The sequence below is a fragment of the Miniopterus schreibersii genome (genome assembly GCF_964146895.1).
Source record: "Miniopterus schreibersii genome assembly, chromosome: 1".
NCBI lineage: Eukaryota > Metazoa > Chordata > Mammalia > Chiroptera > Miniopteridae > Miniopterus > Miniopterus schreibersii.
In genome coordinates this window covers 143692769-143717006 of record NC_138101.1, presented here as the reverse complement: position 1 = coordinate 143717006, position 24238 = coordinate 143692769, and the positions used below count along the sequence as shown (strand labels likewise).

The window sequence follows — 24238 nt, the reverse complement described above, 5'->3', positions numbered from 1 at the left end:
TTCTATCTACTGGGCCCAAATGAAATGTCCAGGGCTTCAGGCCAAGAGCCAAAGGCAGGAACATATATTTGGGCTAAAGTACTAGGCAACTCAGCACAGCAATTCAGGGTACTGAACCAAAGAGTATTCACAGCCCAAACGGAGATTTTAGAAACTACACTAAGCTTCTCCTCAAAGAACCCACCTATCCTAAGTACCAGACCAAATGTACACAAGCTTACTCTTCTTCTTCATCTGAGGACGATGTTCGGGATGAGCGGTCTGACTTTTCACTGGACTTGTCATCCTCTTCCTCCTCCTCATCGTCAGAGTACACCTCACTGGTTTTTAATGGCTGTTTTTTGGCAAGGAGCTCAGCTAAAAAGAAAGGAGAATTGTTTACCTAGGTTCTCTCAGTAAGAAATTGAAAACATTCTTCACCTTTGAAAAAGAACGCATGGAAAATGACTTGACAGCTCCATCTGCTCTGGACTGGACTGTTATTACTTGGGTTACATAAAGAAGTGAGTTAAACCAGAGAATTAAAATCATTTAGGCACCAAATGTCAAGCGTCAGTAGACAAAGAAAGGGCTGAGATATTGTTCCTAAGTGGGCAGAAAGGGTCACCAATTATACTGACAGTTGTCTTTTATTGGACTCAAGACACTTGACAATAGGAAAGATGGAAAAAAATTTTATGTCTTCAGAGAATCTTTGAGTAAAACTTTATATGATAACTCTCAACTACTCAATGTTGTTGTTGTAGATGAAAAGCAGCTACAGACAATGATGAGACAAATGGGCATCATTGTAGTCAAATAAAATATTATTTACAAAAAGGTAGTTTATCAACTGCTGCTTGATGTAAAATCTAAGGAGTGATTTCTAGGATATACAGTTAAGTGAAAAAGCAAGGTAGAGAAAAGTGTGTATAGTGTGCTACTATTAATCTAAGACAGGAGGTGAATCTGTGTCCTTTTGTTTAGGGGGGAAAAAAGGAAAAGATATAAAAAAAAATTTAAGTGGTTACCTATTATGAAAAGAAGGCAAGGGGTGAAATAGAAAGGTGTGGTGCTAATCTTCTTTGACTATACCTTGTTTAGTAGATTTGACTTTGGAACCCTGTATCTTATGTAATCATAAAACAAAATAATAAAAAATCATCTCTATATATCACAAGCAAAATGAAGCAAAGTATTCATTTGATGGCACCACCACACAAAAAGAAACTGTAACAAGGACTTTAAAATATAGCCATTCAAAAGATAGACATATACACCAATAGAATAGAAAGCCCAGAAATAAACCCTTACATATATGGTCAAATGATTTTCGACAAGGGTGTTAGAATCATTCAATGGGGGAAAAAGTAATCTTTTTAATATATATATATTTAATATGTTTAATATGTTTAATATTAAATATATACTTAGTATTATATAATACACATATTTTATATATATATATAATATATAGGTGTATATATACATACACACACACATACATACACACACACACACATACACATATACATACATGGTGCTAGGAAAATTAGATAGCCCATATGTAAAAACCCCCAACAAACAAACAAGAAGAAGTTGGACTCTTACCTTACACTATATACAAAAATTAACTCAAACTGGATCACTGACTGAAATATAAGAACTAAAACTATAAAAATCTTAAAAGAAAACATAGGGGAAAAGCTTCATGACACTGGATAACAATTTCTTGGATATGACAACAAACGCATAGGCAATGGAGAAACAAGATGGTGGTATAGGTAACAGCTGCACCCGCCACCTCCCACAACTACATCAAAATTACAACTAAAATAGAGAACAACCACCACTCAGAACCTCCTGAAATCTAGCTGAAGAGAAGCCCTACAACCAAGGAACTGAAGAAGCATCCAGACCGGTAGGAGGGCTGGAGACTTGGGCAGATTGGAGCTGAATCACAGAGATGCAGCCACGAGTCCACACCCAGTGCCGTGGTTTAAACCCGGGAAGGATATCTCCGCGGTAGAGGTTTCCAAGAGGAGTGAGGGGTCCCAGTCCCACACTGGGCCCCAGCCCAGGGTTCTAGGGCCGGGAAGAGAAATCCCCACAACTTTGGGCTGTGAAAACCAGCGGGGACTGTTGCTGAGGGGCACAGAGGCTGTGGGAGCCCCAGGCAGCTCCTCTTAAAGCGCCTGCACCTGGACTCAGATGCGATCCCTCTGAGCCCCCAAGTTGCGCAGCAGCTTGAAAGGAACCTGGGACATTGGGGAGGAACTAACTTGCCTGAAATTGGGGTGAGAGGTGGAAGGGCAGCTTTCTCCCAGACAGAAGAGCTGGCAGAGGCGATTGCTCCTTTGCCGAGTCCTCCCCACACACAGCCCGCAGGAAGGTGCCATATTTGAATTGCTAGCACCTGACTCACACTTTTGGCCCCGCCCAAGTGATTCCTGAAGACCCCGCCCTTCCCTACCTGCAAGCTCATCCAAGCCAATTCCAGTGGCTTTTCTATGCAAGTGGCCTCTCCAGCCTTATGCTTAGGGCTTTCCTAAAATCTCTCAAACAAGCAGCAGCGTGCCCCATACGGCATGATAAGTGGTCCCAGGCCTGCACTGGTTCATAGCTTGGCCTCTCCTGGACACCTCCAAGTCCAGCACAAGTAGCAGCCATCTACGGTTTGCTGTGTAGTTCATGCTGGGTGGCCCTGGGTAAGGCACTGGCAGAGGCTGACTTTGTACCTCCCAGGAGGCCACAGAGACAGTGCACCTGGTGGTAAGACTCAACCATGCTGGATTACAACCCTACCACATCCACAAGTGACACTCAAGGGGCGCACTTGATGAACACCAAAGCTCCACTGAAGTAAATCCTGCTCCATAGGGGTGTCTCCAGCACAGTAGCTCTTTGACTGTAGTGGCAGCTGGCCCTCACAGCTGATTGGCTGGGGGGGGTCAATTCCTCCCAGTGACACCAACAGCAACCAAGGCTCAACCATAACAGGACAGTGCACACAGCCCACACAGGGGAGTACCTAGAAGGCCCAGCTAAGGTGACTGGGGAGGCTGAACCACTGGACCCTACAGGACATTACTACACAAAGCCACTCTACCAATTCCAGGAGACATAGCAGCTCTACCTAATGCATAGAAATAAACACCTGGAAGCAGCCAAAATGCTGAGGCAAAGAAACATGTCACAAAGAAAAGGACTGAAGAAATCTCCAGAAAAGGAATTAAATGAAATAGAACCAAGCAAGCTACTAGATACAGAGTTCAGAATTACGGTTATAAGGATGCTCAAGGATGTTAGTAAGACTATTATGAAAACAAGTGAGAACAATGACCTAATAAAGTACCTATCAGAAAGGAAGGCTACAGGAACTGAAATGAAGAATAATTTACAAGGAATCAACAGGAGAGTAGAAGACACTGAGAATCAAGTCAGCAATTTGGAACATGAGAAAACAAAAAACACCCAACCAGAGGAGCAAAAAGAAAAAATAATCCAGAAATATCAAGATGGTGTAAGGAGCCTCTGGGAAAACTTCAAGCGGCCCAACATTTGTATTATTGGGATGCCAGAAAGAGAGGAAAGAGAGCAAGAAACTGAAAATCTACTTGAAAAAATAATTACAGAAAAATTCCCCTACCTGGGGAAAGAAATAGACTTACAAATCCAGGAAGCAGAGTCTCCCACACCAAGACACATTATAATTAAAATGTCAAAGGTTACAGACAAAGAGAGAATCTTAAAAGTAGCAAGAGAAAAGCAGTTAGTTACCTACAAAGGAGCACCCATAGGCTGTCAGCTGATTTCTCAAAAGAAACTCTGCAGGCCAGAAGGGAGTGGCAAGAAATACTCAAAGTGATGAAAAACAAGGACCTACCACCAAGATTACTCTACCTAGCAAAGCTATCATTTAGAACTGAAGGTCAGATAAAGAGCTTCTCAGACAAGGAAAAGCTAAAGGAGTTTATCACCACCAGACCAGTACGACAAGAAATGTTGAAGAGTCTTCTTTAAGAAGAAGCTAATGAACAAAAGAATCTGACAAACTAAAAAGACCCAAAGACACTGACGCATGCAATAGACGATCATATTTCACAGGGAAGAGGGAAGGGGGGTGGAGGGTGGGAAGAGATTAACCAAAGGAGTTATATACATACATGTGTAACACAGGGACACAGACAATAACAGGGTGAAGGCCTGTGGAGGGAGTGGGAGCGAGGTGGAGGAGGTCAATCGGGCAGGAAAAATGGGACACCTGTAATACTTTCAACAATAAAGATTAAAAAAAAAAAGCACAGGCAACAAAAGAAAAATATTAAGTTATACTGTACTTCATCAAAATGAAAAGCTTCTATGAATCAAATAACGATTTCAGAGTGAAAAGAACAAATGGCCCTGGTCAATGTGGTTCAATGGTTGGAGCGTTGGCCCACATACTGAAGGGTCGCAGGTTAGATTCCTGGCAAGAACATCTACCTGGTTGCAGATTGGGGCATACGTGGGAGGCAACTGACAGATGTGTCTCTTACATAGATGTTTCTCTCTCTCTCTCATCTCTCTCCCTCCCCCCTTCCATTCTCTCTAAAAATTAATGGAAAAAATATCCTTGGGTGAGGATTAACCAAAAACAAAAGCAAAAACAAGAGACCAAATGGGAAAAAAGTCACATATCTGATAAAGGATTAACAGTCAAAAAAAATAAAACACTGCTTCAACTTAACAACAACAAAAAAGGTGATTAAAAAATGAGCAAAAGGCCCAGCTGGGTGTGGCTCAGCGGCTGAGCATCAACCTAGGACCCAGGAGATCATGGTTCGATTCCCAGTCAGGGCACATGCCCAGGTTGTGAGCTTGATCCTCAGTTGGGGGTGTGTACGAGGCAGCCAATCATGACGACTCTCTCACCATCGATGCTTCTCTCTCTCTCTCTCTCTCTCCCCTCCCTCCTTGAAATCAAAAAAGATATATTAAAAAAAAGGGTCTACCCAACAACTTATACACAAATGTACACAGAATTATTTATAATAATAAAAAAAGTAGAAACAATCGAAATGTCCATCAAGAGGTCAATGCATAAATAAAACATGTTTATCCATACAATGGAATATTATTCAGACATAAAGAGGAAGAAGTATTGATATATGCTACAACATGGATGAACCCAGGAAACATTATGCTAGGTGAAAAAAGCCAGACACAAAAGACCATATATTGTGTGATTACATTTCTATGACATGTCCAAAATAGGCAAATGTATAGAGTTAAAAAGTAGATTAATGCTTGCCCAGGGCTAGGGGATGATAGGTCTGGGAGGTGGTAGCTAAGGGATATGGGGTTTCTTTTTAGGATAATAAAATATCCTAAAATATCCTAAAATCCAATTTACTGCACAGCTCTGTGAATATACTAAAGCCATTGCCTTAATTATATAGCTCATAATGTTGTTATTAAAAAAACAAACAAAAAAATCTTGGCATCCTGATTTTGAAACGGACTTATCAGTGTGAGGCTCCTGATAAAATTTTATCCTTTAAAAAAAAAAAATTCCGGGACAAGATGGCAACTAGATAAATGTGGTATTTGGCATCCTACCACAACCACATCAAAATTACAACTAAACTACAAACAACCATCATTCAGAATCACCTAAAATCTAGCTGAAGAGAAGTCCTAAAACTAAGACTATAAAGAAGCAGCTATGTGGAGACTGGTAGGAGGGGCAGAGACTGGCAATGGGCTAGTCCCATACCCACATGTGGAGGTTAAAAATCAGGTGGCATATCTCAGCTGCAAAAGTCCCCTCTGAGGAGCGAGGGGTCCCAGCACCATAACAGGCCCACCAGCCTAGGGTTCCAGTGACGGTAAAAGAAATCCCCATATCTTCTGCCTGTGAAAACCAGTGGGGATTGGAGTTGAGTGAGATAAAGGGCTGCTGAAGTCCCAGGCATTCCTCTTAAAGGGCCTACACCGACTTACTCGAACTCACTCACTTTGAGCTCCAGTGATGGGGGCCCCACAGCAGCTGAAAAGGTGACACGAACATATTGGGAATAATTGAATTGTCTGGCTTTGGGGACAGAGTTGGAGGGGCAGCTTTCTCCCAGGTGTTCCTTTGCTGAGCCCTCCCCACACAGAGCCAGCAGGCTAGCACAATATCTGAGTCTCTATCTGACTGTTTAACACTGTCCGCCCCACCCTAGTGGTCTCCTGAGACCCTGCCCCACCCAACTTACTGGCCCGCACAAGCCATTTCCAGTGGCTTTCCCATACAAATGGCCTTTTTGGATCATGCTGAATAATTTCCTAAAATTTCTCAAAGGTCTACAAACCTCAAACAAGCGGCGCCTGGCCTTGGCATGCCCTGTACCTCTTGCTAAGTGACCCCAGGACTGGTACACTAGCAGCAGCCGGCCTCAATTTGCAGCTTGGCCTCTCCTGGGCACCTCTAAGTCCAGCACAAACAGCAACCATCTGCAGATAGCTCTGTAGCTTATGCTGGGTGGCCCCAGGTAGGGCACAGGTGACAGTTGATCTTGGCCTGCACCTCTGGGAGGTCCCAGAGCTAGCACAACATGTAGACAGTTTCAGACCACTCCAGAACACCACCTACCGACCTTCACCAACAACATACTCAAGGGGCAAACTCATCAGGCACCAGAACCCCACGGAAGTGAGTCCTGCTCCGTGGGGTGAGCCCCTACACAGCAGCTCCTCTGCTGTGGTCACTGCCAATTGGCCTAGGGGTATGTCCCTCCCACTGATGTATTAACAGCATTCAAGGCTCAACTATAACAGGAGGGTACACATACCCTAGGAGGGGGCTGAAGGGGAGGTGCAGAGGTACACCTGGAGTGCCCAGCTTGGGTGACCAGGGAGGCTACACAACTGGGTCCCACAAAACACCTACTACATAAGGCCACTCTACTAAGACTAGGAGTTACAGCAGCTCTACCTAATACATAGAAACAAACACAGGGAGGCTGCCAAAATGAGAAGAAAAGGAAACTTGCCCCAAATGAATGAAGAGAACAAAAAATCCAGAAAAAGAACTAATATAAAATGGAGGCAAGCCATTTACCAGATGCAGAGTTCTAAACACTGATTATAAGGATGCTTAATCAACTTAGGGGAAGAGTAATGAACTTAGTGAGAACTTCAACAAAGAAATAAAAATGTAGATAGAATACATAAGATAGGACCAGTCAGAAATGAAGCATACATAACTGAAATGAAGAATACATTATAGGGAATCAATAGTAGATAAAAGCAAAGGATCAAATCAGTGATTTGGAAGATAAGGAAGCAGAAAACACCCAATCAGAACAGTAAAAAGAAAAAAGAATCCAAAAAAATTAGGATAATTTAAGGAGTCTCTGGGACAACTTCAAGCACACCAACATTTGCATCATGGGGTTGCTGGAAGGAGAGAGAGAGCAAGGAATTGAAAACCTATTTGAGAAAATTATGATGGAAAACTTCCCTAACCTGGAAAAGCACAGAGAATCCCAAACAAGATGAACCCAAGAGGCCCACATCAAGACACATAATTAAAATGCCAAAGATTAAAGATAGAATCTTAAAAGCAGCAAAAGCAAAGCAGATAGTTATCTAAAAGGGAGCTCTCACAAAGTTGTTAGCTGATTTCTCAACAGTAACTTTGCAGGCCAGAAGGGATTGGTACAAAATATTTAAAGTGATGAAAAGCAAGGACCTACAGCCAAGATTACTCCACCCAGCAAAGCTATCATGTAGAATTGAGGGACCAGATAAGAGCTTCCCGAACAAGAAAAAGCTAAAGGAGCTCATCACAACCAAGCCAGTAGTACAAGAAATGTTAAAGGGTCTTCTTTATGAAGAATAAAAAAGATAAAAAATACAATAAAATGGTAATAAATGCATATCTATTAACAATTACTTTAAATGTAAATGGATTAAATGTTCCAATCAAGAGACACAGGGTGGCTGAATGAATGAGAAAACAAGACTGCCATATGTTGTCTACAAGAGACTCATTTCAGATCAAAAGATGCACGGAGACTGAAAGGAAAGGGATGGAAAAATTATTTCTTGAAAATGGAAACTAACAAAAAAGCTGGTGTAGCAATACTCATACCAAATAAAAGAGACTTTAAAACAAAACCTATAATGCCCTGGACAGTGTGGCTCAGTTGGTTGTGTGTCATCCCTTGCACTGAAAGGTTGCCAGTTTGAATCTAGTCGGGGAACATACCCAGGTTGCCAATTCGATCCCTGGTCCGGGTGCGTAGGGGAGGCAACCCATTGATGTCTCTCTCTCCCTCTCCCTTCCTCTTTCTAAAATCAATAAAAACATATTTAAAAAAAACAAAGGCTATAATGAGCTGTAATGAAGGACCCAGCAATTTCACTTCTGGTATTTATCTGAAGAAACCCAAAACACTAAAATGAAAAGACATACACTTCCATATATTCATTGTAGCATTATTTACAATAGCCAAGATATGGAAGCAACCTAAGTGTCTATCAATAGATGAATGGATAAAATAGTGGTGTATATCTACAATGAAATATGACTTAGCCATAAAAAAAGAAAAGAAAGAATGAAATCTTGCTATCTGCAACAATAAGGATGAACCTAGAGGTTATTGCACTGAGTGTAATAAGTGAGACAGAGAAAGACAAATGCCATATGACTTGACTTATATGTGGAACAAGCAGATCAGAAACAGACTAAATGATACAGAGAACATTTTGACGGTTGCCAGGTGGGAGGGGGGATTGGTGGAACTGGTGAAAAAGATGAAGGGATTTTGGAGTACAAATTGGTAGTTACAGAATAGTCATGGGGATGTAAAGTACAGCATAGGAAATATAGTTAGCGATATACCATAACTATGTATGATGTCAGATGGGTACTAGATTTATCGAGGTGATCACTTTGTAAGTTATATAAAAGTCTAGTCATACACCTGAAACTAGTATGATATTATACACCAACTGTAACTGAAAAATAAATTATTAAAAACCCCAGCTCTGTACACTGAAAAGCCTTAGACATAATAACAAACCGAGCAGCTTGAGTGCTTGTTGGGTCTAGACTGTGGTGGCTACATACAATTTCTCATGAAAAAGTAATCAGGGTTCCTTAGAGAAATGGCTGATTCCAAATAGAGAAAGCAAGAAAGCTATTAAAGACTACTGGGGTCTCATATAGAAAGGACTGGGGCTACAACTGGTTGAATATGGAACAATATGAGTCTCAATAATAATAACTGCAATGGATTGAAATGTATAAAGTATCTTAAAATCCATGATTTCACAAGGATATTCAAAATAAAGGAACAAACCTCACTGATTGTTAAGGAACTATCTCATTCTTTTAAAAACTAGTAAAGCCAAAAAAATAAATAAATAAAAATCAAGCATTTATTCTGCCTTTCCTATAAAAAATAGTACCTAGTGTTAACTAAATAGCTGATGAAAAGTTTCTCTTTATAGAAGTAGACCAGATAAATGAAGAAATAATAATAGATTATAACATCACCCTTTTGCAACTCATACATAATGCATTAAATGATCTAGGTCATGATTATCAATGGCTGTTAGACTAGAACATACTACTATTCCCAATTCTTCACCCTTCTCTGTACCCATGCCCTATGCCATGTAACTCAGTGGTTTCTCCCAGCCATTAATATTGAGCTTGGCCATGTGACTTGCTTCAGCCAAAGGAATGTGTAGGCATCTGACACTGCTCATTCCAAGTCTAGGCCATAAGAGGAATCTCATGTTTCTGCTTGCCCCTATTATACTTCTGCTGTCACCATGAGAAGAATGTGCCCTAGTTTTACTGGTCTGAGGTGGGAGAGACATAGATGAAACAGACCTGGTTCTATCCTGAAGCTTGGGGACAATCCCAGCTAAACTCGTATATCAAGCAACCCTTAGATGAACTGCAGATGCATGAGCAAGAAAAAAGACTGTATGTGTGAGTTTGGGGCAGTTTGTTACATCACATTATTGTGGTAATAGTTAAGTAAGAGCTGGTAGTATCACAAAATGAGAGACAAACAAATATCCTGGATCTCCTGATATAATATACTACCACCTAAAACAGTCTTCCAAAAAAAACCAAAAAACAAAATAGAAACATAACAAATCCAAATTTGTCCAATTCTCTAACTACAAATGACAAGGAACTAGAAGAACATATTCAACACCACTAATGTGACGTAGTCAGCATCTGTGAGAAACTATAGGATTAATGACCCAGTCTCTTCAACAAATAAGCTGGAAGGGGCTAAAAAAGATGGACAGGAAAACCTACACATCAAGTGAACTCAGGGATATATTAACAAATCACAATGTGTGGATTTATTTATGATCCTGATTCAAATGAACAAATTAGTATATTTTAATTATAGAACTAGAGAAATTTGAGGACTGACTAGGTATTTGGATAAAGGAATAAAATATTAAGGGATTCGTTGTTACAATTTTTTAGGTAATGTATTGGTATTATAGCTATATTTAAAACAAGAGTCCTTCCCCCACCAGTGTGGCTCAGCGGTTGAGCGCTGATCCATGAACCAAGAGGTCATCAGTTCAATTCCAGGTCAGGGCACATGGCCGGGTTTGGGGCTCAATCCCCAGTAGGGGGCGTGTAGGAGGCAGCTGAACGATGTTTCTCTCATCAATGTTTCTACCTCTCTATCCCTCTCCCTTCCTCTCTCTAAAGTCAATTTGAAAATATATATTAAAAAAAAAAAGCCCGGCCAGGCGTGGCTTAGCAGTTGAGCATCGACCTAGGATCCAGGAGATTGGGGTTTGATTCCGGTCAGGGCACATGCCCAGATTGCGGGCTAGGCAGCCAATCAATGACTCTCTCATCATTGATATTTCTCTCTCTCCCCCCCTCCTTTCCTCTCTCTGAAATCAATAAAGATATGTTAAAAAAAGAAAAAGTCCTTACCACATTATCTTTTCAATATATTTCAATATACTGAAATAATTATGGCTGAAATATAAAGATGCTGGGATTTACTTAAGATAACCTGATGGATGCCCGGCCAGCATGGGTCAGGAGTTGAGTATTCATCTATGACACAGGAGATGGCAGTTTGATTTCTGGCCAGGAAATGTGCTGGGGTCGCAGGCTCGATCTCTGGTAGAGGGCGTGCAGGAGGCAGCAGACCAAAGACTCTCTCATCATTGATTTTTCCCTCTCTCTCTCTCCCTCTCCCTTCCTCTCTCTGAAATCAATAAAGATATATTTTTTAAAAATAAAAAAATGAAATAACCTGATGGAAGAGGGAATATAGCTTTAATAAGATTGACCACGAGTTGCTGCTACTTTTTTTTTTTTTTACATATATCTTTATTGATTTCAGAGAGAGGAAGGGAGAGGGAGAGATAGAAACACCCATGATGAGAGTCACTAATTGGCTGCCTCCTGCATGCCCCTCACTGGGGATTGGGCCCACAAACTGGGCATGTGCCCCGACTGACCAGGAATCAAATCACGATCTCCTGGATCCTAGGTCGATGCTTAACAGCTGAGCCATGCCCAGCCGGGCACTGTTACTGTTCTTATGCACCATTCAGACTTGTTAAAGTAGATGTGAGTTTATGACTGCCACGTTTGCCTCATACAGTATCACTAAAAGTCGGGGTTTTTAAAATTTTTTTTTAAAAAAAATATGCTTTTTATTGATTTCAGAGAGGAAGGAAGAGGGAGAGACAGAAACATCAATGATGAGAGAGTCACTGATCGGCTGCCTCCTGCATACCCCTACTTAACTATTACCACAATCGAGCCTGCAACCCGGGAGAGTACTCTGATCAGGAGTCGAATCATGACCTCCTGGTTCATAGGTCCATACTCAACCACTGCGCTATGCCTGCTGGGCAAAAGTTGGGCTTGTTGATGGAGTCCTATAGTAGTTTTAGTGTTAGATACAGTTTTTTCCACCATACATCTGTGCATTTTCTCTTTAGGGGACTGAATGAATGTTTAAGACATTTGTGTGCAACAGTTACTCTGTTGTACCCTGTTAATGCATATTGCTCTGTGACTCCAGTATACCTTACCTGTACTGACCAAACTTAAATAAAGATTTTTATTGTAACTCCTCCAAACAAAACAAAACAAAACAAACAAAACAACTGGCTATGAGTTGATTGTTGAGGCTGAATGATGGGTTCATGGAGGTTCATTATACTATATTCTGTATGTTTTTGGAATTTCCCATAATAAAAAGCTAAAAAGGGGGAAAAACAAAAATGAGTACCAGGAAGTCAAAGCATATGATCAAAGACACAAAGTAGTATTATATTTTCCCTACTTACCTGTTCTGTTCTTCCGTTTTTCTCTCTCTGCTTTTAACTCCTCCATGGCTTGAGATTTCTTATCTAGTTTCTCATCCCGTTTGGAACGCCGTTCCTTGTTGTGGGATGTTACCTGGAAAGGGAAAGATATGTAGGATGGCTCTTTTTACCAACTGCTTATAAGATTTTCTATACCCAATATTTAATCACTCAATTTAAAAAATATATATATCTTTACTGATTTTAGAGAGAGGAAAGGACAGGGAGAGACAGAAACATCAATAATGAGAGTCATTGATCGGCTGCCTCCTGCACGTCCCCTACTGGGGATCGAGCCTGCAATCTGGGCATGTACCCTGAGTGGGAATTGAACCATAATCTCCTGGATCATAGGTAGATGCTCAACTGCTGAGCCACACCGACCAGGCTGATCATTCAGTTTTTCACTGTGAATCTATATTGGCTGCAGAAACTGAACTTGCCTAAAGGGGAAGAGCATCCTCTTGTGGACAAAGAGGATAGAACAGTAAAGTCAGCCCTCATCTTACCTGCCTAATAAACAGAAAGCCTAAGAATTATAGGAATAAACACTTCAAAATATATATATACTTATATACACACATATTTTTATTTGTTGGCAGTATTACAGATGTCCCCCATTCCCCCCCTTTACCCCATTCCACCCAGCCCCTGTCCTACCCCAGGCCTTCACCACAGTCTGTGTCCATGGGCTATGATACATGTATATAAGTTCTTTGGTTAATCTCTTCAGATCCCTGCCACCTGCCTCACCCCTGAGATCTGTCAGTCTGTTCCATGCATCCATGCCTCTGGACCTGTTTTGTTCATCAGTTTATTTTGTTCATTAGATTAGGAATAAGCACTTTCAAGAAGGACACCCTAGCTCATAGCTAATATTTGCTGATATTGTCAACAAAGCTTTTTGTGATGAATGAGGAGATGACTAATTTTCCCATCTTCTTTTACAACCAAGTACAGGATGACAAACACCTGACTGAGTAAACATAACTAACCAATCAGGCTACCTGGGACAGGATGTTTACCAACTTTTCCTTAGGGCTGCTCACACATCAGTGAGCTGCTTATTTTTTAAATATATCTTTATTGATTTCAGAGAAAGGAAGGGGGAAAGAGAGAGAGTCATTGATCGGCTGCCTCCGGCATGCCCCTGAGTGGGGATTGAGCCCACAACCTAGGCACGTGCCCTGACCGGGAATCGAACCTCAATCTCCTGGATCCTAGGTCGATGCTCAACTGCTGAGCCACGCCTGGCGGGGCAGTGAGCTGCTTTTAAAATGCACACTTGAGTGAAGAATTCCTAAGGAATTAAACAGTGAAGCTAATGGTGAAATGATGTATCTACAGATTAATGAAGGCAGCATGTAACAGACATGCACTAACTGACCTACGCTGATTAATATAAACCTATATATATATATATTTAAATATGTCTTGATTGATTTCAGAGAGAGAAAGGGAGAGGGAGAGAGAGAGAGAAACAATAATGATGAGAGAGTCATTGAATGGCTGCCTCCTGCATGACCCCTACTGGGGATCGAGCCCACAACATGGGCATGTTCCCTGACCAGGAATTGAACCTTGATCTCCTGCATCACAGATTGATGCTCAACCACTAAGACACACCAGGCTGGGCATAAACCCATCTTTTATACAAACATGCACACTCAACAGATCCAGAGACATGGAAGCATGGAACAGACAGGACCCTCAGAGGGAAAACAGGGGGGGAGTGAATGGGAAGAGATCAGTCAAAGAACTTATATGCATATGTGCATAACCTGTGGACACAGACAACAGTAAGGGGAAGGCCTGGGGGTGGGGCGGATGTGGAGTGGAGGGGATCAATGGGGGGGGGAAGGGGGACATCTATAACACTTTCAACAATAAAGATAAAAAACAAAAAACAAAACAAAACAAATAATAACAACAACAAAAATAAACACACACACTCAAAACAAATTTTACTCTTTGGATAACGAGGTCCACTGAATCTCTTACCTGAGATTCTTGAATCTGTGTCAGCTTTTTCTTTTCTTGCTCCTCTTCTTGCTTTTTCTTTTTTTCTTTCTTTTCTTTCTTTTTGGCTGTTTTTAGTTTTTTCTTGATTTCAAATCTGGTTAAAAGATATTTGTTTGTTTTTTTAAGTGGCAATGAAATATTTGTAATGACTGATTTCTATTAGGAGAAAGGAAGTAAGTAGGGTGGAGGAGTTAATAAATGTTTTTGCTTCCTATAAGAAACTCCAGTGCACAAGTCCCATAGAAGATATTGAATATAAGTACACCGAAAGTACTCAGAAACATTAAGTTGGAATAGACTTAAGAGGAGAGAAAATATTCAGGATACTATTATATCCTGTTGGTAAAACACAGCTCTTCCTTGACCTTCACATAATAGAAGAAAATAACTGATTTTTACAATAAACTCCAATGGTGTTCCATTAGAAATAGAATGAAGTCACAGAGCGCCACTGTCACATTTTTTAAGTGATCAAGACAAAGGCTGTATTTGAATAAGATTACTTTCTCTCTTTCATTAGGAAAAAAATGCTCCCCCCAAAGCAAACATGAATAATATGCTACCCTCTTGAACAAATGCAATCTAGACTCCCTCCCTATAACAAAAATCAGGCTTTTATTAAATAAAACTATTTTTTTGTGTGTGAATTTAAGGAATTTTATGAATGGGATAAAGGAATGTAATAAACATTAAACTCTTATCATAACACTCCAAAGTAACCCCAACAGTCAAATTTTCACTTAGTTCCTAACACAGTCATCAAAATTTTTTGTCCTTTTCAGTCATTATTAAGGTTGTAAATGTACTTTTATAATGTGAGACTGGGGTGCACCGTTACAAATTTACTCCTTTTAAAACAGTTAATAATTAAACAACACACTCCTAAATAACCAATATGTCAAAGAAGAAATCACAAATAGGTCTGGCTGGTGTGGCCCAGTTCGCTGGGCATTGTCCTGTGTACCGCAAAGCTGCCGGTTCAATTCCCAGTCAGGGCACATAACAGTGTGTCCCAGCAGGCATAGAACAAGCATTTAACAAAATCCAATACCCTGTCTTGATAAAAACTCTCAACAAACTAGGAACAAAAAGGAACTTCCTCAAACTGATAGAAAGCATCTATGAAAAACCCACAGCTAACTTAACATGTAATGGTAAAAGACTGAATGCTTTCCCCTAAGATTAGGAACAAGACAAGGATGTATGCTCTCACCATTTCTATTCAACATGGTACTGGAGGACAAGAAAAAGAAATAAAGGAGTCCATATTGGAAAGGGCGAAGTAAAATTTATCTCTTTTTGCAGATCACATGATCTTATATAGACAATCTTAAGGAAGCCACGAAAAACAACTAAAACTAGTAAGTGAACCCAGAAAGGTTGCTAGGTACAGGACTGGTATATAAAATATTTATTTTATTTATATACTTTCAATGAACAATTTGAAACTAACAAAGAAAACAATTCCATTTACAATAGCATCCAAAAGAATAAAATATTTAGGAATAAATTTAACAAGTGCTAGACTTTTACACCAAAATTGTCAAACATTGTTGAAAGAAATTAAAGAATACCCTAAGGAAGTAGAAAGACTTAACAGTGTTCAGATGACAATACTCCCAAATTTGATCTACAGATACAATTCCTACAAAAAGCTGATACTTTAAAAAAAAAAAAAAAATTTTTATTGATTTTCTTTTTAGACAGAGAGAGGGAGGGAGAGGGAGAGAAACACTGATAAGAGAAACACCAACCAGCTGCCTTCTGTATGCCCTCTCCTGGGGATCAAGCCCGCAACCCCAGCCTGGGCCCTGACCGGGAATCGAACCATGACCTATCAGTGCATGGGACAATGCTTAATCAACTGAGCCACACTGGCCAGGGCTATAGACAATTGCTTTTTTTGTTTTAGTTTCTTTTTTTCCTTTAAATATATCTTTTATTGATTTCAGAGAGGGGAAGGGAGAGGGAGAGAGAGAGAGATACAAACGTCAATGATGAGAGAATTGTCATTGATCGGCTGCCTCCTGCACGCCCCCAACTGGGGATTGAGCCCGCAACTGGGGCATGTGCCCCAACCGGGAATCAAACCTCGATCTCCTGGATCCTAGGTTGATGCTCAACTGCTGAGCCATGCCCTGCTGGGCCAGACAACTGATTTTTGACAACAGTGCCAAGATTGGGAAAAGAACTGTCCCTTCAACAAATGCAACTGGGACAACTGAATATCGACATGCAAAAGAATGAAGATGGATCCTTACTTCACACCACTTATAAAAATGATCTCAAAATCTATCAATGATCTAAATATAAGAACTAGAACTATAAAACTTTTACAAGAAAACATATCTTCATAATCTTGGATTGGTAATAGATTCTTGGAGATGATACCAAAAGTTTGGGCAAGATAAGAAAAAATAAATTGTACTTCATCAGAATTAAAAATTTTGTGCGTCAAACAACACTATCAAGAGAGTGAAAATTACAACCTTCAGAATGGGAGAAAATATTTGCAAATCATGTATTTAATAAGGGTCTAGTAACAAGACTATACAAAGAACTTTTACAACTCAACAACAAAAAGTAACCCAGTTAAAAAATGGGCAAAGGACTTCAACAGACATTTCTCCAAAGATATATAACTAGCCATCAAGGACATGAAAAGATGTTCAACATCATTAGTCAACAGAAAAATACAAATCAAAATCACAGTGAGATAATACTTCACATCCACCAGGATAGCTATTATGGAAAAAAGAGAAAATAACAAGCGTTGGCAAGAATGCAGACAACCTGGAATCCACATTGCTGGTGTGAATATAAAATGGTGTAGAGGCTGCAGAAAACAGTTTGGTGGTTTCTCAAAAGGAAACATAAAATTACCATATGACCCACCAATTCCACTCCTAGGTATACACCCAAAAGAACTGAAAATAGGCACTCAAACAATTATTTGTACATGAATGTTCATATTAGCATTATTCACAATAGCAAAAGGGTGAAAACAGCACAAATGTCAATCAACAGATAAATGGATAAACAAAATATGATGTATACATACAATGGAAAATGGGATATTATTCATCCATAAAAAGGAATGAAGTGCTGATATGTGTTATGTGGATAAACTTAAAAAAAAAGCTAAGTAAAACAAGCCTGTCACAAAAGACTATATGTATGATTCCATTTATGTAAAATGTCCAGAAATAAGCAAATCTATAGAGACAGATTAGTAGTTGTCTAGGGCTAGGAGGCTTGGAGGAAATAAAAAATGACTAACAATGAGTAGAGGGTTTCTTTCTGGGGTAATGAAAGCGTTCTGAAATTTATTGTGGTGATTGTTACACAATTTTGTGAATATATAAAACCATTTAAATGGGTGGATTCTATGGTGTGTAAAATATGTATCAATAAAATTATTTTTAAAATATTAGCTTTTACATGCCCTAGCGGTTTGGCTCCGTGGTTAGAGCATTGGCCCGAGGACTGAAGGGTCCTGGGTTCGATTTCAGCCAAGGGCAAGTACTTTGGTTGCAGGCTCAATCCCTGGCCCTGGTCAGGGCACGTGCAGGAGGCAACCAATCAATGTCTCTCTTACATCGATGTTTCTTTCTCTCTCCCTTCCACTCTCTCTGGAAAAACAATGGAAAAACTATCCTTGGGTGAGGATTAAAAATAATAATAATAATAATAAAAATAATAATAATAGCTTTTACATAATGTTCTTACATGTATCATTTCACTCAAACTTTACAACAATCCCCACGGAAGAAGGTGAGGCAGAAAAGTGGGAACGCAACTAATTCAGATCACCTGGACACTTGGTCAGAATTAAGCCTAGACCTCTGACTGAAAATGTCAGGGCTCTTTCTATTACCAAGCTACCTTTGATGGCTGCCTGCACTCGCCTTTAAAATCTTTTTAAAAATTAAAAAAGAAGCAGCCTTAGAAGAGGTGAAGAATCTAACAACTGAAAATAACATCTCACTACTGGTGCTGCTGGATATAAAATGAGATGCTAATGGTATTTACATAAAACAATAGATTATTATGATTAAATGAGATCTACACAATGACCTTTATCTTAAAATAGGGAGGAAATTTCTGACTTACACTATTGCATTGCCTTGCTGATAAACAAAAGAGCTATAAAAAAAAAAATCTCAATTTTCTGTGAATGGCTTGGAACTTCTGTCTTAATTATCATCACTGTAAACATTCTTCCAGCTACTAATAAAAGTCACTGAATCAGTCTACTGCCTCATTCACATAGGTGAAAAAATAACCAAAATATAATAAAAACCTTGAGATAAGCCACCCATTACTCTTGAGCTACATTGTGATATTCTCATGAGGCCCTACTGGCCTTATACAAGAACCTCTTGTTATGCTTTCCACAATTCAGATATACTATTTTTAAAAGTCATCCCAAACCATCTGGCAACTCAGGCACAGTTTCTTAAGTCCTGTTTGTTCCAATACAGGTAACCTAGGAAGCATTCACACTCAAACCAAATGTCTATTAGTTGTTGCTGACTAAAAGCCAAACATTCTTGTCTAGGATAACTCACCATACTTAATATGGTCTCTAGAATGGACAAACGGGCCCAGGTGAAATGGAACTAACTGCTGCCAAAGAAAATGCTTCTATTTTTTTTTTTTTTTAATGATATTAAGTAGGTAAGGAAGAATCCTGGTTCTGAGGACTATTTTATTTCCTGAGACAAAAGCTAAGTTTATTTTTACCTTGAAATTCTCTCAGGAGATAAGGAAGAACTTTTACCATATAAACATGGCTTCTGAATATCAAACAGCAATTTAACATTTGAGTTTTAAAAAAATACAAAAACCATGCTGGAAGGATAGTGAGATAGCTAATTCATAAATAATAATGATAAATCCCAAGTCTTAATTAAATCCTGTGGAGACAGGGCTACAAATGTGCATTCTGGAAAATTATTTTATTATTTTATTTAATCATTAAGGAACTACAACCTTACCTTCTTTTCAACACCTCCCTTTTCTCTATGCGATTGAACAGTTCTTGCTCTCTTTCCTTCTCTGTCATCTGCTCTAGGCGAGCCCTGTCTTCCTCATCTCCCATGAGATCTTCTCCATAGCCATCATGGAACTCTTCATCTTCTGAGGAAGAGTCTGAGTCTGAACTAGAGGAGGAGCTGTTGCTGTCAGAATCTGACACTTCACCTGCAACAAAGGCCGAAACACAAGATTAGGCTCTACTAGAGAAGACAGGCCACAAGTGACTCCACAAAGTTAATAGTCATTACTCCTTGGCTCTCCTAGGTAAAGTGGCATATTGCCATCTTTGCAAAGACAGGTTAGGGAAATTTAGGCTGGAATATAAACCAGCATACTTTTAACTTTTTTATTTTGAAAAAATTGCAGACCTAAAGAGAAGAAGTGCAAGAAAAGGTGATTCCCATACATTTTTTAACTTAGGTTCACCAATTATAAACATTGCCAATTTACTTTCTGTCTACCCATATAAAATAATGTATACATTTTTATTATTCATTTTGCTGAACTGAAAGTAAGTTGCAGAGATTGTAACCCTTCACACCTAAACACTTCTTAAAAAGACAGTCTTTTTACATAACCAATTATACAATTATCAAATTCAGGAAATTTAACATTGATGTATTACCCTTATCCAACATACTCCATATTAATATTTCACCAGTTGTTCTACATAGTCCTTTATAGCCAAACAAAAGAGCTATACAAAAAAAATCTCAATTTTCAGTCAAAGAAGGACCCAATCTAGGATCACACATTGTATTTGGTTGCCATGTCTCTGTACTCATCATTAATCTTCAACAGCCTTCTTTCTTTTTTTGTCTTTCATGCCACTGAATTTTTGAGGAATACAGGCCCAAATGTTATCTAACAAAATTTTATGAGGTGATAAAAATATTCTTTATCTGAGTAATAGCCACCACATGTGGTTACTGAGCAATTGAAATGTGGCTAATGCAACTGAGATACTTGATTTTTAATTTTAAGTTTTAATTAATTCAAATTTAAATAGCCACAGTTATCAAATGTCCCCAATTTGGGTTGGTTGGTTTCATGAAGCACTGTCTGGGTTATGAAATTTTGGCAACAATACTCCCTAAGTGATTGTGTCCTTTTCAAAGTATCACATCAGGAAGCATCTGACATCTGTTTGTTCTATAACTAGTAATATTAATTTGGATTTTTAGTTATGGTAGTGTCCCCAAATTTCTCCTTTGTAAAGGCACTTTTTTCCTCCTTTGTAGTTGGTAAGTATAATGGCGAGATGCTTTGAGACTGTAAACATCTTGCTCCCCAACAAACTCTTACCCAATGGTTTTAACAGTCATTGATAACTCCTGAGTAAGTCAATTATTAGTGCAGGTTGAAAAATGATAATTTTTCTTCTATACTTACTGACATTTAATAAAAATCAATGCTTAAAAAAAAAAAAATCAATGTTTAGTGAGTCGTTAAATTGATTAGTGGATTCCTAATAACATTTGTTTTTTAACTGAGTTTTGTACCAGTTCAAGGATTTTCCTCCTCAGTTAGACCAAGCATAAAAGGGAAGGGTAGGCAATCAGGGTAAACTGAGTGGAGACTCTAATGCAGATTCCTCATAGGTTTCCTGGATGGGTTTTATGGACTTCATTAACCTTCAGAACTTCATGTATTTTTCTTGCTTTATTTAGATTCTCAAAAGATCCATGACCACTGAAAATGTTGTGAACTGCTGTAATGCATGCATGTTTTCCCCCATTGCTGACTCTGCATCTTTAGCCTGACAAGAGTGGGAGTTCACTCCTAGGGTCTGGGCTTCGTGGCTCACCTTCCTCAGGGGCTGAGCTCTCAGCTGAACTGTCCTTGTCTGAACTGCCTGATGAAGCAGTTTTGTTGGCCTGTTTCTTCATGGTTCCTTTCTTCTCTATCTTTCTGGCCTTTCCTTTCTTCTTATTTTTATTGCTCCCGAACGTCCACTACAAGGAGAAAAAAAAAAGAAAACTGAAAAAGAGACTTACTGGGAAAAGCTGGAAGATTCAAGAGTTAAGAGTCTCTGACATTCATCAAAATGATAACAAGAGTCTGTTGCTTTGAACGCAAAATAAATATGAAGATAAGGATTTTTGAAATCTTGGTTAAAATTTAATAACTTATGATTTGTAATTTCTTAGAGATAGTAAATAACTGATGTAACAAAATTTAATTAATGTACTTTTTATCACAACAGAACAAAGATATCAATTTTATGGCAAATCAACTAAATAAACCTCAGTTGTTACAGAAATTAGATTCTAATGTTTCCTGTAGCAGACAGGGTAGTAACTGCTAGGGTTTGGTATGTCTGGGTTTTAGTATATAGAGAATGGTTTCGTTCTGGAGTGGATTCCAGGAAGACAGGGAATAAGACTTGTCAGCAGAAGAAAACTGCAGAAAGCACAGGGAGAAGGGATGAGGACCATGCTCTGGCATGGATGGTAGCACTGGTACCATCTCCAAGGAGGCAGAAAGCAAAGTCGATCATTTTATGTGTGTGTGTATGCACCTTTTAAAAAATCTGTATAGTCCTGGACAGGTGGCTCAGCTGGTTGGAGCATGGATGGTCCCATGCACCAAAAGGTTGCACGTTTGATTTCTGGTGAAGGCATGTAGGTTTTGGGTTCAATCCCCAGTCGGGGAGTGTATGGGAGGCAACTGATGTATGTTTCTCTCTCACATTGGCTTTCTCTCTCTCTCAAATCAATAAACATATCCTTGGGTGAGGATTTCAAAAATCTGCATAGCCTGGCAGGTGTGGCTCAGCAGCTGAACATCAACCTAGGATCCAGGAGATCTTGGTTCAATTCCCGGTCAGGGCACATGCCCGGGTTTCGGGCTCGATCCCCAGCAGGGGGCCTGCAGGAGGCAGCCAATCAATGACTCTCTCTCATCATTGATATTTCTAACACTCTCTCCCTCTCTCTGAAATCAATAGACATATATACATATATATTTTAAAAATATGCATATTCAGGGTGTCCTAAAAAAATGTATACACACTTTAGCAGCTCAGTTTTGAAAATAAAATGTTTTTGTTTTTATAATCCTTGTCCAAGGATATTTTTTCCATTGCTTTTCTGAGAGAGAATAGAAGGGAGAGAGAGGGAGAGAAACATCAATGTGAGAGAGGCACATCAATTGGTTGCCTCCCACACACACCCTGACCAGAGCGGGGGATTGAGCCTGCAACCGAGGTACGTGCCCTTGACCAGAATCGAAGCCGGGACCCTTCAGTCCAAGGGCCGATGCTCTAATCACTGAGTCAAACCAGCCAAGGTACAATATTATTAATTATATTCCCTATGCTGTACTTTTCATCCCCACGACTATTCTGTAACTACCAATTTGTACTTCTTAATCCTTTCACCTTTTTCACCCATCCCCCAACCACCCAGCAACCATCAAAATGTTCTCTGTATCACTGAGTCTGTTTCTGGTCTGTTTGTACACTTACTTTGTTTTTTAGGTTCCACATATAAGTGAAATCATATGGCATTTGTGTTTCTCTGACTTATATCACTCAGCACCAATACCCTCTAGGTCCACCCATGTTGTTGCAGATGGCAAGATTTCATTCTTTTTTTTCCTCTTTATGGCCAAGTCATATTTCACTGTATATATGCACCACTTTTTATCCACTCATCTACTGATGGATAGTTAGGTTGCTTCCATATCTTGGCTACTCTAAATAATGCTGCAATGAATATATAAGTGCATATGCCTTTTCAATTTGGTGTCTTGGGTTTCTTCAGGTAAATACCAAAAAGTGGAAATGCAGGGTCCTTGGTTATCTTGTTACAGGCTTTGTTTTAAAGTCTATTTTGACAAGTAAAAGCATTGCTACTCCAGCTTTTTTCTGTTTCCATGAAATATTGTTTTCCATCCCTTTCCTTTCAGTCTGTGTGTCTTTCCATCTGAAGTAAGTGTCTTGTAGACATATGTAAGGGTATTGTTTTGTTATTCACTCAACAACCCTAAGTCTTTTAATTGGAGCATTTAATCCTTTTGCAGCTAAAGTAATTATTGATAGATATGTATTCATTGCCATTTTATCATTTACATCTTTTATCTTTTTTTTCAAGAACCCTTCCCCCCCTTTTAATCCTCATCCAGGGATATGATTTTTTTTCTTTTTTGCAATTACTCCTTTTATTTTAATATGTGAGTTTTTTTATTATTATTGATTTTAGAGAGAGGAAGGGGGAAGGAGAGAAACATCAATGATGAGAGAGTCTCCTGCACACTCCCTGCTGGCGATTGAGCCTGCAACCTGGGCATGTGCCCTGACCAGGAATCGAACTGCGATCTCCTGGATGTTCAACCAGAGTCACGCCAGCTGGGCTTTTTCTCTTGATTTTTATTTATTCACTTTAGAGAGAGAGAGAGAGGAAGGGACAGGAAAAAGGAGAGGAAGAAATATCGATTTGTTATTCCACTTATTTATGCATTCTTTGGCTGATTCTTGTATGTACCCTGACTAGGAATCTAACCTGCAATCCTGACGTATTGCAATGATGCTCTAACTAACCAAACTACCATGGTCAGAGCCTGGAATATGTCTTTTATTGATTTTTTTCTTTTTTTTAGAGAGATAAAGGGAGAAACATTGATGTGAGAGAAACATCAATGGGTTGCCTCCTGCACGTGCCCTAACTGGGGACTGAATCCAAAACCTAGGTATGTGCCTGACTAGGAACTGAACCCACGTTGACCTGGACGATGCTCCAACCAAATGAGCCACCCGGCCAGGGCAAGAAGACCCTTTAACATTTTTTGGAGTACTGGTCTGGTGGTGATGAATTCCTTCAGCTTTTTCCTTCCCTGGGGA

At 39.4% G+C, this 24238-nt stretch overlaps 1 protein-coding gene across 2 annotated transcripts in view; it reads right to left on the bottom strand.

Moving 5' to 3' along the window:
* The window catches only part of RTF1 (RTF1 homolog, Paf1/RNA polymerase II complex component), a 61919-nt gene that overhangs the window by 13232 nt on the left and 24449 nt on the right, over positions 1-24238 (bottom strand). For both annotated transcript variants that reach the window (XM_081153752.1, XM_081153753.1), the window contains 5 exons: positions 21203-21350; positions 19356-19560; positions 14335-14449; positions 12316-12427; positions 222-357 (listed from right to left, as the gene is read on the bottom strand). In XM_081153752.1, the coding sequence (XP_081009878.1) occupies positions 222-357; positions 12316-12427; positions 14335-14449; positions 19356-19560; positions 21203-21350 (716 nt within the window). The remainder of the gene's footprint in view (positions 1-221; positions 358-12315; positions 12428-14334; positions 14450-19355; positions 19561-21202; positions 21351-24238) is intronic.